The sequence below is a fragment of the Dreissena polymorpha genome, chromosome 7 (genome assembly GCF_020536995.1).
Source record: "Dreissena polymorpha isolate Duluth1 chromosome 7, UMN_Dpol_1.0, whole genome shotgun sequence".
NCBI classification, from domain to species: domain Eukaryota; kingdom Metazoa; phylum Mollusca; class Bivalvia; order Myida; family Dreissenidae; genus Dreissena; species Dreissena polymorpha.
Window position 1 is genome coordinate 27,989,762 of NC_068361.1, and position 16,084 is coordinate 28,005,845.

The window sequence follows — 16,084 nt, forward strand, 5'->3', positions numbered from 1 at the left end:
TCAGACGTCCGATCCCTTTGCCGTTTGTTATCGTTCATAAAATATATAATACTGTTGAAAGTCAATATGAACCCTAAGCTTGCAATATTTTAAATAATTTAAACAATTTACCTTGAACTTGTATTAAGTTGGCACTATGTTGTCCGGTGTAGAAACTTTTAATACTTAGTTCTGTTTAGTTGCACTGGTTGAACCAAAAGAATTATGTAGTCGTTTCTAAATAATCACGAAACAACCTACTAATGCATATGTTTGCCAGTTACTGAGTTTGTGCCTTTCCATTCATATATATAGTATATTGTTAAATGTCTGCAATTTCGTACGCTGAAGATTTCCATATCAACAGGTGTTTTTATGTCAAATGTTAGTGTTTTTCAATGAATCGTATAATTATCTACAACACAGCTAAGTAGCGTTAACTTTACATCATTTTTATGTCCCCCACCCACTATAGTGGGGGACATATTGTTTTTGCCCTGTCTGTCTGTTGGTCTGTTGGTCTGTTTGCTCTTACTTTAACATTTGCAATAACTTTTTCAATATTCAAGATAGCAACTTGATATTTGGTATGCATGTGTATCTCATGGAGCTGCACATTTTGAGTGGTGAAAGGTCAAGGTCAAGGTCATCCTTCAAGGTCAGAGGTCAAATATATGTGGCCAAAATCGCTCATTTTATGAATACTTTTGCAATATTGAAGATAGCAACTTGATATTTGGCATGCATGTGTATCTCGTGGAGCCGCACATTTTGAGTGGTGAAAGGTCAAGTTCAAGGTCATCCTTCAAGATCAAAGGTAAAAAAAAATCAAAGCGGCGCAGAAGGGGACATAGTGTTTCTGACAAACACATTTCTTGTTGATGATGTTATTTTGTAAATACTTTCTCGGCGTTCTTTTCGAACGTTTCTATGTCACCCATTTCGATAGTTGGTTTACTTACGGTTTCGTCTAACTTACGAAATTATGTATTTTAATGACAGAATCTCTCATAAATGTTTTAAGTGCAGAAATTGTATTTTTAAGTATCGATTTCTCGCTTCAATTTTTATATTTTGTTAAATTATTTGCGTTTAAATTTGACTGTTTGTTGCTTACTTGCGAACTATTTTTTATGTGTAAATATGCATAGACGCTAGTGGGTGTAATCAGGTTGCTACAAATTTGCATATTTTACTACCGTATCTACATCAATGAAAATTAGCGGTTGTTTGTTTTTGTATGTTTTGTAAATATTTTCTAAAACGGGTTTAGCTTCGTATGTTAAACATAATATGAACTTATTTATTCATTTGTGAATAAAATCACAATATGGATTATTTAAAATCAAATCTGAATTCTCTAGCGCGTTAATTGTCTCTTGGGGGTGAGTTGTCTTGGGGTTGCTATTAACGCTATTAACGCTTCCGGTCAAGCCACTATTTTATAGCGATTGCGCAATAAAAAACACCACTTTTTCGTGATTTAATCAAAAACTAGATTTTTCCAAGACATAACGAATACGCAAACAAGTAGATCGCATTCTGGTCCATCGTTCAATTGAACGTCGCCAAATAATGACGTCAATATAGCACTCACTCCATATTGAGGAGCCGGTGCAAACACAACATGTATGAAATGTTATTGTTCAATTTAAAACACGTTTGAGTCTAGTTCTGAGAAAACTGGCCTTAAGGTATATGTGCAAAGTGTTGTCACATATTAGCCTGTGTTGTGTGCACATGCTAATAAGGGACAACACATTCTGCCTAAAGAAGATTTTTGTTTAGACGAGACTTTCTCTAGATGAAAAAATTCCATTTAAGCCGAAAATGTTGTCCCACATCAGCCTGTTTGGACTGAACAAGCTAATGTGGGACGACACTATTCCCTCATGCATTAAGCCCAGTTTTCCCAGAGTGAGGCTCCATTAAACATGAATTCACACGAAGACTGTACCAAAGAGAGTGGAACTGCTGAAGCGGCAAATTTAATTTAAGGGCCATAACTCAACAATTGTGTTCCTAATTTAACTAGTTATTAAATTTGGTTAAGATTTAATATTAAAAACTTTCTGATGAAGTATGATGAAGATTGGATGGAAAGATGTCAGATTTTGAAAAGAGTAATTGCTAAAATTACAGACCGAAAAGACAACTCATGGTGCTATAAATTATCAAACTATCACCAAACTAACTAGCCAGGGATATATTTTATTAAACATCAAACCACAAAGTGAATTTTTGATGCAAGTTTTGACAAGTGTTATTGTTACGCCCCAACTATATAATTAGTTTATTTTAGTAATTCTAATGTTTTCAGTCCATACATGCACATGCTGATTATTTTAGGAAGAAATCAATTGTTAAGGTTAATTTGATTTACTAAAAGATTTAGTCAGCTTATCATTTGTCATAACACCCGCTTCACGCAAAAATGGATCTTATGAGATAAGAAGCTACAGAAAAGCCTGTGCAAGGTTTCCTGGTCTCATTAAGGGACCCGGTTTATGCTGGCTGCATATGGCATACGACCCAAAAGACCCATTTCTAAACCCTGTTCGAATCAGGAGCCAAGTGAAATTGCTTTATGCAACCAGCAAAAAACAGAACAGCCTGTGAGTTACTCGCAGGCTGTTCATATTTTATGCTGTTTACTGCTCATCAGCATCTAATGGTTGGATATGAAGCCTTTAAAACTTGAAACTGGTCAGAAAGGCCTTTACTTAATTATATTGATTTTCTAAGGGCAGTTGGTTTTTTACTGTTTGGGAATGGGGCCTGGTCGCTTTGAATTTTGAGCAATCATGGCGTTTTGACTAAAATTGGGAAATTAGTGTTGTTGTTGTTTTAAACCTTTAAATGGGAATTTGTATGTTCCATTTGGGAAAAATACATAACTTTTTCCATTGGGAATGAGGCCATATACCGGCCCCGAGTTTAAGAGAAAAAACACTGAAGCCCAGTGGGCATCCAACGTTGCTGCAACGTTGTATTAAGGTTGCATTCGAACGTTGCAGTTTGGTTGTACGAAGGGTCCAAAAGAAAGTTTTCCCGACGTTTTTTCCAAACGTTGCTGCAACGTTGTATTTAGGTCGCATTAAAACGCAGTATTTTTAAATTCTATTTGTTTTTTAATAATATAAAAATTTAAAACTATTTACTGCTAATCGTTCTTTCGATTATTATCGGCAGTTATGGAACATTATGAGTTCGTTTCATACAAACAACCGTTATTTGATGTCTAGAGAAAGTTACCTGAAACGCTCCCCAAGTGGGAATAGAACCCACCAATGTTGACTATTAATTTTTGGTTGAAACTTTGAAACTAGATACTACCATTTTAATGCATAACACAACTTAAGCAATATATTTTATCCGGCGATTTTGAGTTAAAGTTTATATTTAGCATCGTAAAGTTTAAGCAACTGATTTGTAAAATTAAAAAAAATTAATTTCTAAAATGTACAAGAAATCATATGCATGAACTGCATTATTATAAAGTACGATTCCTACTCGGGGAGCGTTTCATTATCCCCTCTGTAGACACCAAGTACTGGTTCTTTCTAAGAAACGGACTCGACAGTGTGCATATCTGCGGATAATACTCGAAAGATCGGTTGGCAGTAAATAGTTTGTTAATTTTTTTTATATTATTTAAAAAAAGAAATACTACGTTTGAATGCCACCTAAATACAACGTTGCAGCAACGTTGGAAAAAAACGTTGAAGCAACGTGGAAAAAAAACGTCGGGAAAACTTTCATATAGACCATTGGTACAACCAAACTGCAACGTTCGAATGCAACCTAAATACAACGTTGCAGAAACGTTGGATATTGTGACAACCAAACTGCAACGTTTGAATGCAACCTAAATACAACGTTACCGCAACGTTGGAAAAAAAAGTTGCAGCAACGTTGGAAAAAACGTCGGGAAAACTTTCATATAGACCATTGGTACAACCAAACTGCAACGTTCGAATGCAACCTAAATACAACGTTGCAGCAACGTTGGATATTGTGACAACCAAACTGCAACGTTTGAATGCAACCTAAATACAACGTTGCAGCAACGTTGGAAAAAACGTTGCAGCAACGTTGGGAAAAACGTCGGGAAAAACTTTCATATAGACCATTGGTACAACCAAACTGCAACGATCAAATGCAACCTAAATACAACGTTGTAGCAACGTTGGATGCCCAATGGGAAACGGCAACGTTTGAATGCAACCTAAATACATCGTTGCAGCAACGTTGGAAAAAAACGTTGCAGCAACGTTGGAAAAAAAACGTCGGGAAAACATTCATATACACCATTGTGACAACCAAACTGCAACGTTTGATGAAACGTCCAGGTAATGTTTTGTATGCAACGTTGTGGCAACGTTCGGTAAGGGTTGCCGACGTTGCGACCTAAATATTACGTTGCAGCAACGTTCGCACAACGTTTGATGCCCACTGGTAGGGACTACAAACACGTCAAAGTGTGTATATGAGTGGTAAAGGACTTAAGTGCCGTACCGACTGTTAAACTTGTCTGGATTTTCCTCCCTAGCTTGATGGAAGTCTAGTAATATGTCTGCATCAATGCCTATGCCAAAGTAGTTGTTCATGACAAATATGGTGGTGGTGTCCTCATTCGTGTTTGCAGAGTTGGTATCGTTCGCTATCGCCACCTTGACATCGTCCTGTTCCTTCTCATTGGGATGGAATATAACAGTCCAACTGGCATGAAAGAAAAGATTTAATTTATTGTAAAGTAGATCGTTGGGATGGAATATAACAGTCCAACTGGCATGGAAGAAAAGATATAATTCAATGTAAAGTAGATCTTTGGGATGGAATATAACAGTCCAACTTGCATGGAAGAATAGATTTAATTTATTGTAAAGTAGATCTTTGGGATGGAATATAAAGGTCCAACTTGCATAGAAGAAAAGATATAAATGAATGTAAGAAAAGATAAAATAGAAGAAAGAGTAGAACATTATGCCGTGTATATTAAGGCATGAAATGCATGGTGACCTATTAATGGCTCATTTACAATTACCAGACCACAAGGCATTAGAGTAACGGCATGTTTTTTCACGAGAACAATTTTTTTCTCACTAATTATTTTTTATATTAGCCAAAGTAGCCCCCCTAACAGTACAAGTTTACATTTTTTAATTTTATTTTAATGGGGAAGGGGGATTTTTATCAATTTGGAGGGAAAGGGGCTGAAAAAATGGACCAAACCATGCTCTTGTTATGTTCATTTGAATGAACAATTCATCTGGGACTTTTAACTGTCGAATACTGAACAAAAATTCAATTAAAGCATCGACTTAACTAATTTATATCATCATTATTTTTCTATATCCCATATCTCATCAATGATTTTCTCTTTCCTGTTACAAGCAAACAACAATAAAGCTAGTATACCGGTCCAGTTTGATGTCCTCTGCATCAATGACATCTCGAAGGTAGCTGAAAGGGTCCTCCCCTCCCGTATAGCCTGGTCCCCACCTTAGAACTCTCGCCAGGTCATTACCTGTCAACACACACATGCTAGATCATTACCTAAAAAACGTTCTGCCTAAACTGGTTTTTTGCTAAGAAGAGAATTTCTTTAAAAAAATCATCATAAAAACGAAAAATGTCATTCCTAATTAGCCTGTCATAAGCACAGGCTAATCTGTGACAACACTTTACACCCTTGCATTAAACCCCCTTTTCAGAGAGCACAGTCAATATGCTTCAAAATGAATAAAAACAAGACTATTGCCAAGCAATAAAAGTCCCCTACCTACCCAGGATCCGCCATTTTCAGCAATATTTGTAGTCTATTTGTTGGCATAGCAACCAGAATTTTTGACGTAGGAACAAAATAAAATGACGTGCATTATTGCCATCTATCCATGTTTCAAGTTTTATGAAAACATATGAAGGACTATTAAAGTTATCACAGGTTCCACCATTTTCAGCATTATTTCTAGTCTATTTGCTGCCATAGCAACCAGAATTCTTGGCGTAGGAACAAAATGAAATGGCTTGCATAATCTCCATATTGCTATCTGTCCAGGTTTCAAGTTTCATGAATATGAAGAACTTTTAAATTTATCGCAGAATCCAGAAAAGTGTCACAGACAGACACAAAGAGCGCAAACCATAAGTCCCTCTACGGTTTCACCGATAGGAGACATAAAATCCAGATCTTATACATACCTGTACCAAGGGGCAGAATGGAGAGCGGTGGTGACTGACAGATGGCGTCCTGGCCCACACTGTCGAGACACGAGAGCACCCAACCCACAGTGCCGTCCCCACCACAGGCTAGGATCTTGTAGTAGGGGACATTTCCCAACACATATAAACTGGAATACACGCGTGAAACTGGGAATATGCACAGGCATCGTAAAGAATACATGAACTGTAAAAACTTCCTCCAAGCCTTACAAAGTGAGCCTATTTCTGGAAAGTTCTGGGAAAACTGGGCTTAATGCATGAGAGTATCCCAGATAAGCCTGTGCTGGCCGCAGAGGCTAATCAGGGACAACACTTTGCATCTAAACTTAATTTTTGCTAAACAAGAAACATCCTTAAAAGAAAATACAATGAAAGCAGAAATTGACGTCTCTCATTAGCCTGTGAGAACTGCACAGGCTAATCTGGGACAATATGCACATGCATTCAAGCCCGTTTTCCTAGAGAAAGGCTCATATAGACTGGTTATGTAATGGTAAATAATACATGAACTGAGAAAAATTCCTTAATGCAGGAACAAATGATCATACTTCTTTTCTTACGGAAACATACACTCACCATTGACAAGTCTGACGATGAGAAGTTACGGGGCATTCTCAAAGAAGGAATGAAGTAAGTGACAAATTAGTAAATCACAGCACAACTTCATAGTCCGCAACAATCATGCTTGACAGATTACATATGGGCCGTGCTCTGTGATGAAGGGGTTTAATGCATACACATGTGCGTAAAATGTCGACCCAGATTAGTCTGTGCAAAAGGCATAGGCAAATCAGGGATGACACTTTATGCCAAAACTGGATTTTTGCTTACAGGAGACTTTCTGAAAATAATAATAAAATAAAAGCGGAAAGTGTCGTTCCTGGTTATTCTGTGCAGACTGCACAGGCGAATCTGAAACGACACTTTACGCACATACATTACTCCCTTTTCACAGATCATTACCCATATACATGACCTAGTGACAAAAGTTGTACCATCCTCATGATGAAAAGCTAACAGATCTAAATAAGAATGAAACTCACAAATATCAATGGTCAACCATTCTCGAGATGGAAACTAACAAATATGATATTAAGTGGCAAGAAAAACAGTAAAGTTTTTTTTCTGGGAGCGTATCTTGTAATAATCCACCATAATGATTCTCAAGATTGCACACTAATAAATATTGGACTGAAAGCAATTTTATAAAGGCACATACCCTGGTAATGATCAACAATTCTCAAGATTGAACTCTTAGCAGACACAAATTATCAACTGCATAAAAGACACATACCCTGGTAATGGTCCACCGTTCTCAAAATTGGACTCTTTAGCAGACACTAGACTGACTGCCATAAATTATCAACTGTATTAAAGGCGCATACCCTGGTAATGATCCACCATTCTCAAGATTGGACTTTTAACAGACACAAGACGGACTGCCATAAATTATCAACTGCAATAAAGGCACCTACCCTGGTAAGGTCAAGGTCAAGGTCATCCTTCAAGGTCAGAGGTCAAATATATGTGGCCAAAATCGCTCATTTTATGAATACTTTTGCAATATTGAAGATAGCAACTTGATATTTGGCATGCATGTGTATCTCGTGGAGCCGCACATTTTGAGTGGTGAAAGGTCAAGTTCAAGGTCATCCTTCAAGATCAAAGGTAAAAAAAAATCAAAGCGGCGCAGAAGGGGACATAGTGTTTCTGACAAACACATTTCTTGTTGATGATGTTATTTTGTAAATACTTTCTCGGCGTTCTTTTCGAACGTTTCTATGTCACCCATTTCGATAGTTGGTTTACTTACGGTTTCGTCTAACTTACGAAATTATGTATTTTAATGACAGAATCTCTCATAAATGTTTTAAGTGCAGAAATTGTATTTTTAAGTATCGATTTCTCGCTTCAATTTTTATATTTTGTTAAATTATTTGCGTTTAAATTTGACTGTTTGTTGCTTACTTGCGAACTATTTTTTATGTGTAAATATGCATAGACGCTAGTGGGTGTAATCAGGTTGCTACAAATTTGCATATTTTACTACCGTATCTACATCAATGAAAATTAGCGGTTGTTTGTTTTTGTATGTTTTGTAAATATTTTCTAAAACGGGTTTAGCTTCGTATGTTAAACATAATATGAACTTATTTATTCATTTGTGAATAAAATCACAATATGGATTATTTAAAATCAAATCTGAATTCTCTAGCGCGTTAATTGTCTCTTGGGGGTGAGTTGTCTTGGGGTTGCTATTAACGCTATTAACGCTTCCGGTCAAGCCACTATTTTATAGCGATTGCGCAATAAAAAACACCACTTTTTCGTGATTTAATCAAAAACTAGATTTTTCCAAGACATAACGAATACGCAAACAAGTAGATCGCATTCTGGTCCATCGTTCAATTGAACGTCGCCAAATAATGACGTCAATATAGCACTCACTCCATATTGAGGAGCCGGTGCAAACACAACATGTATGAAATGTTATTGTTCAATTTAAAACACGTTTGAGTCTAGTTCTGAGAAAACTGGCCTTAAGGTATATGTGCAAAGTGTTGTCACATATTAGCCTGTGTTGTGTGCACATGCTAATAAGGGACAACACATTCTGCCTAAAGAAGATTTTTGTTTAGACGAGACTTTCTCTAGATGAAAAAATTCCATTTAAGCCGAAAATGTTGTCCCACATCAGCCTGTTTGGACTGAACAAGCTAATGTGGGACGACACTATTCCCTCATGCATTAAGCCCAGTTTTCCCAGAGTGAGGCTCCATTAAACATGAATTCACACGAAGACTGTACCAAAGAGAGTGGAACTGCTGAAGCGGCAAATTTAATTTAAGGGCCATAACTCAACAATTGTGTTCCTAATTTAACTAGTTATTAAATTTGGTTAAGATTTAATATTAAAAACTTTCTGATGAAGTATGATGAAGATTGGATGGAAAGATGTCAGATTTTGAAAAGAGTAATTGCTAAAATTACAGACCGAAAAGACAACTCATGGTGCTATAAATTATCAAACTATCACCAAACTAACTAGCCAGGGATATATTTTATTAAACATCAAACCACAAAGTGAATTTTTGATGCAAGTTTTGACAAGTGTTATTGTTACGCCCCAACTATATAATTAGTTTATTTTAGTAATTCTAATGTTTTCAGTCCATACATGCACATGCTGATTATTTTAGGAAGAAATCAATTGTTAAGGTTAATTTGATTTACTAAAAGATTTAGTCAGCTTATCATTTGTCATAACACCCGCTTCACGCAAAAATGGATCTTATGAGATAAGAAGCTACAGAAAAGCCTGTGCAAGGTTTCCTGGTCTCATTAAGGGACCCGGTTTATGCTGGCTGCATATGGCATACGACCCAAAAGACCCATTTCTAAACCCTGTTCGAATCAGGAGCCAAGTGAAATTGCTTTATGCAACCAGCAAAAAACAGAACAGCCTGTGAGTTACTCGCAGGCTGTTCATATTTTATGCTGTTTACTGCTCATCAGCATCTAATGGTTGGATATGAAGCCTTTAAAACTTGAAACTGGTCAGAAAGGCCTTTACTTAATTATATTGATTTTCTAAGGGCAGTTGGTTTTTTACTGTTTGGGAATGGGGCCTGGTCGCTTTGAATTTTGAGCAATCATGGCGTTTTGACTAAAATTGGGAAATTAGTGTTGTTGTTGTTTTAAACCTTTAAATGGGAATTTGTATGTTCCATTTGGGAAAAATACATAACTTTTTCCATTGGGAATGAGGCCATATACCGGCCCCGAGTTTAAGAGAAAAAACACTGAAGCCCAGTGGGCATCCAACGTTGCTGCAACGTTGTATTAAGGTTGCATTCGAACGTTGCAGTTTGGTTGTACGAAGGGTCCAAAAGAAAGTTTTCCCGACGTTTTTTCCAAACGTTGCTGCAACGTTGTATTTAGGTCGCATTAAAACGCAGTATTTTTAAATTCTATTTGTTTTTTAATAATATAAAAATTTAAAACTATTTACTGCTAATCGTTCTTTCGATTATTATCGGCAGTTATGGAACATTATGAGTTCGTTTCATACAAACAACCGTTATTTGATGTCTAGAGAAAGTTACCTGAAACGCTCCCCAAGTGGGAATAGAACCCACCAATGTTGACTATTAATTTTTGGTTGAAACTTTGAAACTAGATACTACCATTTTAATGCATAACACAACTTAAGCAATATATTTTATCCGGCGATTTTGAGTTAAAGTTTATATTTAGCATCGTAAAGTTTAAGCAACTGATTTGTAAAATTAAAAAAAATTAATTTCTAAAATGTACAAGAAATCATATGCATGAACTGCATTATTATAAAGTACGATTCCTACTCGGGGAGCGTTTCATTATCCCCTCTGTAGACACCAAGTACTGGTTCTTTCTAAGAAACGGACTCGACAGTGTGCATATCTGCGGATAATACTCGAAAGATCGGTTGGCAGTAAATAGTTTGTTAATTTTTTTTATATTATTTAAAAAAAGAAATACTACGTTTGAATGCCACCTAAATACAACGTTGCAGCAACGTTGGAAAAAAACGTTGAAGCAACGTGGAAAAAAAAACGTCGGGAAAACTTTCATATAGACCATTGGTACAACCAAACTGCAACGTTCGAATGCAACCTAAATACAACGTTGCAGAAACGTTGGATATTGTGACAACCAAACTGCAACGTTTGAATGCAACCTAAATACAACGTTACCGCAACGTTGGAAAAAAAAGTTGCAGCAACGTTGGAAAAAAACGTCGGGAAAACTTTCATATAGACCATTGGTACAACCAAACTGCAACGTTCGAATGCAACCTAAATACAACGTTGCAGCAACGTTGGATATTGTGACAACCAAACTGCAACGTTTGAATGCAACCTAAATACAACGTTGCAGCAACGTTGGAAAAAACGTTGCAGCAACGTTGGGAAAAACGTCGGGAAAAACTTTCATATAGACCATTGGTACAACCAAACTGCAACGATCAAATGCAACCTAAATACAACGTTGTAGCAACGTTGGATGCCCAATGGGAAACGGCAACGTTTGAATGCAACCTAAATACATCGTTGCAGCAACGTTGGAAAAAAACGTTGCAGCAACGTTGGAAAAAAAACGTCGGGAAAACATTCATATACACCATTGTGACAACCAAACTGCAACGTTTGATGAAACGTCCAGGTAATGTTTTGTATGCAACGTTGTGGCAACGTTCGGTAAGGGTTGCCGACGTTGCGACCTAAATATTACGTTGCAGCAACGTTCGCACAACGTTTGATGCCCACTGGTAGGGACTACAAACACGTCAAAGTGTGTATATGAGTGGTAAAGGACTTAAGTGCCGTACCGACTGTTAAACTTGTCTGGATTTTCCTCCCTAGCTTGATGGAAGTCTAGTAATATGTCTGCATCAATGCCTATGCCAAAGTAGTTGTTCATGACAAATATGGTGGTGGTGTCCTCATTCGTGTTTGCAGAGTTGGTATCGTTCGCTATCGCCACCTTGACATCGTCCTGTTCCTTCTCATTGGGATGGAATATAACAGTCCAACTGGCATGAAAGAAAAGATTTAATTTATTGTAAAGTAGATCGTTGGGATGGAATATAACAGTCCAACTGGCATGGAAGAAAAGATATAATTCAATGTAAAGTAGATCTTTGGGATGGAATATAACAGTCCAACTTGCATGGAAGAATAGATTTAATTTATTGTAAAGTAGATCTTTGGGATGGAATATAAAGGTCCAACTTGCATAGAAGAAAAGATATAAATGAATGTAAGAAAAGATAAAATAGAAGAAAGAGTAGAACATTATGCCGTGTATATTAAGGCATGAAATGCATGGTGACCTATTAATGGCTCATTTACAATTACCAGACCACAAGGCATTAGAGTAACGGCATGTTTTTTCACGAGAACAATTTTTTTCTCACTAATTATTTTTTATATTAGCCAAAGTAGCCCCCCTAACAGTACAAGTTTACATTTTTTAATTTTATTTTAATGGGGAAGGGGGATTTTTATCAATTTGGAGGGAAAGGGGCTGAAAAAATGGACCAAACCATGCTCTTGTTATGTTCATTTGAATGAACAATTCATCTGGGACTTTTAACTGTCGAATACTGAACAAAAATTCAATTAAAGCATCGACTTAACTAATTTATATCATCATTATTTTTCTATATCCCATATCTCATCAATGATTTTCTCTTTCCTGTTACAAGCAAACAACAATAAAGCTAGTATACCGGTCCAGTTTGATGTCCTCTGCATCAATGACATCTCGAAGGTAGCTGAAAGGGTCCTCCCCTCCCGTATAGCCTGGTCCCCACCTTAGAACTCTCGCCAGGTCATTACCTGTCAACACACACATGCTAGATCATTACCTAAAAAACGTTCTGCCTAAACTGGTTTTTTGCTAAGAAGAGAATTTCTTTAAAAAAATCATCATAAAAACGAAAAATGTCATTCCTAATTAGCCTGTCATAAGCACAGGCTAATCTGTGACAACACTTTACACCCTTGCATTAAACCCCCTTTTCAGAGAGCACAGTCAATATGCTTCAAAATGAATAAAACAAGACTATTGCCAAGCAATAAAAGTCCCCTACCTACCCAGGATCCGCCATTTTCAGCAATATTTGTAGTCTATTTGTTGGCATAGCAACCAGAATTTTTGACGTAGGAACAAAATAAAATGACGTGCATTATTGCCATCTATCCATGTTTCAAGTTTTATGAAAACATATGAAGGACTATTAAAGTTATCACAGGTTCCACCATTTTCAGCATTATTTCTAGTCTATTTGCTGCCATAGCAACCAGAATTCTTGGCGTAGGAACAAAATGAAATGGCTTGCATAATCTCCATATTGCTATCTGTCCAGGTTTCAAGTTTCATGAATATGAAGAACTTTTAAATTTATCGCAGAATCCAGAAAAGTGTCACAGACAGACACAAAGAGCGCAAACCATAAGTCCCTCTACGGTTTCACCGATAGGAGACATAAAATCCAGATCTTATACATACCTGTACCAAGGGGCAGAATGGAGAGCGGTGGTGACTGACAGATGGCGTCCTGGCCCACACTGTCGAGACACGAGAGCACCCAACCCACAGTGCCGTCCCCACCACAGGCTAGGATCTTGTAGTAGGGGACATTTCCCAACACATATAAACTGGAATACACGCGTGAAACTGGGAATATGCACAGGCATCGTAAAGAATACATGAACTGTAAAAACTTCCTCCAAGCCTTACAAAGTGAGCCTATTTCTGGAAAGTTCTGGGAAAACTGGGCTTAATGCATGAGAGTATCCCAGATAAGCCTGTGCTGGCCGCAGAGGCTAATCAGGGACAACACTTTGCATCTAAACTTAATTTTTGCTAAACAAGAAACATCCTTAAAAGAAATACAATGAAAGCAGAAATTGACGTCTCTCATTAGCCTGTGAGAACTGCACAGGCTAATCTGGGACAATATACACATGCATTCAAGCCCGTTTTCCTAGAGAAAGGCTCATATAGACTGGTTATGTAATGGTAAATAATACATGAACTGAGAAAAATTCCTTAATGCAGGAACAAATGATCATACTTCTTTTCTTACGGAAACATACACTCACCATTGACAAGTCTGACGATGAGAAGTTACGGGGCATTCTCAAAGAAGGAATGAAGTAAGTGACAAATTAGTAAATCACAGCACAACTTCCAATAGTCCGCAACAATCATGCTTGACAGATTACATATGGGCCGTGCTCTGTGATGAAGGGGTTTAATGCATACACATGTGCGTAAAATGTCGACCCAGATTAGTCTGTGCAAAAGGCATAGGCAAATCAGGGATGACACTTTATGCCAAAACTGGATTTTTGCTTACAGGAGACTTTCTGAAAATAATAATAAAATAAAAGCGGAAAGTGTCGTTCCTGGTTATTCTGTGCAGACTGCACAGGCGAATCTGAAACGACACTTTACGCACATACATTACTCCCTTTTCACAGATCATTACCCATATACATGACCTAGTGACAAAAGTTGGTACCATTCCTCATGATGAAAAGCTAACAGATCTAAATAAGAATGAAACTCACAAATATCAATGGTCAACCATTCTCGAGATGGAAACTAACAAATATGATATTAAGTGGCAAGAAAAACAGTAAAGTTTTTTTCTGGGAAGCGTATCTTGTAATAATCCACCATAATGATTCTCAAGATTGCACACTAATAAATATTGGACTGAAAGCAATTTTATAAAGGCACATACCCTGGTAATGATCAACAATTCTCAAGATTGAACTCTTAGCAGACACAAATTATCAACTGCATAAAAGACACATACCCTGGTAATGGTCCACCGTTCTCAAAATTGGACTCTTTAAGCAGACACTAGACTGACTGCCATAAATTATCAACTGTATTAAAGGCGCATACCCTGGTAATGATCCACCATTCTCAAGATTGGACTTTTAACAGACACAAGACGGACTGCCATAAATTATCAACTGCAATAAAGGCACCTACCCTGGTAAGGGTCCACCATTCTCAAAATTTAACTCTTAACAAACACAAGACTGAATGCCATAAATTATCAACTGTATTAAAGTCACATACCCTGGTAATGGTCCACCATTACTCAAGATTGAACTCTTAACAGACAAAAGATGGAATGCCATAAATTATCAACTGTATTAAAGGCGCATACCCTGGTAATGGTCCACCATTCTCAAGATTGAAGACTTGGTGTGGGTTAAGGAGTTTTCTGAAGGAGGTGGTCAGGTTGAGGCCCTGGCACCCCTAACTCTTCACGTTCACAAACACAAGCAGGGGGGGGGGGTGTTCTCAGGGATCATGTAAGGCTGAAACACACAGACAAGACAGGCTAATCAGGGACGACACTTTCCGCCTAAATTGGATTTTTGCTTTAAAGAGACTTCATTTAAACGAAAAATGTCATAAAAGTGGAAAGTGTCGTCCCTGATCAGCCTGTGCAGACTGCACAGGCTAATCTGGGACGACACTTTACGCACAAACATTATGCCCAGTTTTCTCATGACGCGACTTATTTGAGGTCACAGTTATCCCCTTCCCACTCAGAGGTAAAGTGGAAATGGCTATATGCAACCAAAAATACTATCAGAACAGACTGCGAGATTCAGGTTTTATGCTGTTTGCTGCTTATTAGTATCTTGGGGGGGGGGAGTAAATGACTGAAGTCACGTCATGTTTTGTGGTCTCATTAGCAGACAGGGTACCTCTTGACTGGCTGTGCAGATTCTAGTCTGGAGATACAATGGCCGCATATGGCATAAGACCAATTTTTTGCAAGAAACGGCTAATATGTATAAAGGCAGACTTGCAACATTTTCAGGCACTCAAGCTGAGACCTCTGGGTTGTTATGCCAAACTGTTTATTTCAATTACTGAAGCTGAATAGTGCAAGTAAGAAGGTCTTCTGGGGAAGCATGTTTTGTATGAACGTTAATTTGTGTTTCCAGGGATCATGGGAAGCTGAAAACAAACAAATGGCATTGTCATTTTGCTATATATATTGCTACAATATTGTGGGGTTAATTATTTTATTAGGAAAATTTAGGAGACCCTGGAATGATCAATGCAAAGCAAATAAGCCTGGCTATGAGAAAACTGGGCTTAATCCATTTGTCAACACAGGACAAATCAGAGACAACACTTTAAGCCTAAACTGGATCTTTCTTAAGAAGAGCATTCCTTTAAACGAAAAAATCCATAAAAGCAGAAAGTGCCATTCCTGATAAGCCTAGGCTGACTGCACAGGCTAATCTGTGACGAAACTTAAAGCAAATGCATTAAGCCCAGTTTTCCCAGA

The 16,084-nt window shown here is 37.4% G+C and overlaps 1 protein-coding gene across 1 annotated transcript; it reads right to left on the reverse strand.

The window, feature by feature from the left end:
- Positions 1-4,484: 4,484 nt before the first annotated feature.
- On the reverse strand, positions 4,485-14,779 carry LOC127839569 (diacylglycerol kinase epsilon-like). Its single transcript, XM_052367959.1, has 7 exons — positions 14,761-14,779; positions 13,261-13,428; positions 12,479-12,587; positions 11,580-11,779; positions 6,184-6,351; positions 5,401-5,509; positions 4,485-4,701 (listed from the first exon to the last, which is right to left on the reverse strand). Exons 1-7 carry the CDS (start codon positions 14,777-14,779, stop codon positions 4,485-4,487), a joined length of 990 nt encoding a protein of 329 aa, XP_052223919.1.
- Between the last annotated feature and the right edge of the window lie 1,305 nt (positions 14,780-16,084).

Coding starts and splice junctions, on each gene's coding strand:
- LOC127839569 (XM_052367959.1), bottom strand. Junction 6,352..11,579: donor AAATCCAGACAAGTTTAACA/GTCGGTACGGCA, acceptor GCATATTCCCAG/TTTCACGCGTGTATTCCAGT. Junction 4,702..5,400: donor GAGGACATCAAACTGGACCG/GTATACTAGCTT, acceptor CTTTCATGCCAG/TTGGACTGTTATATTCCATC.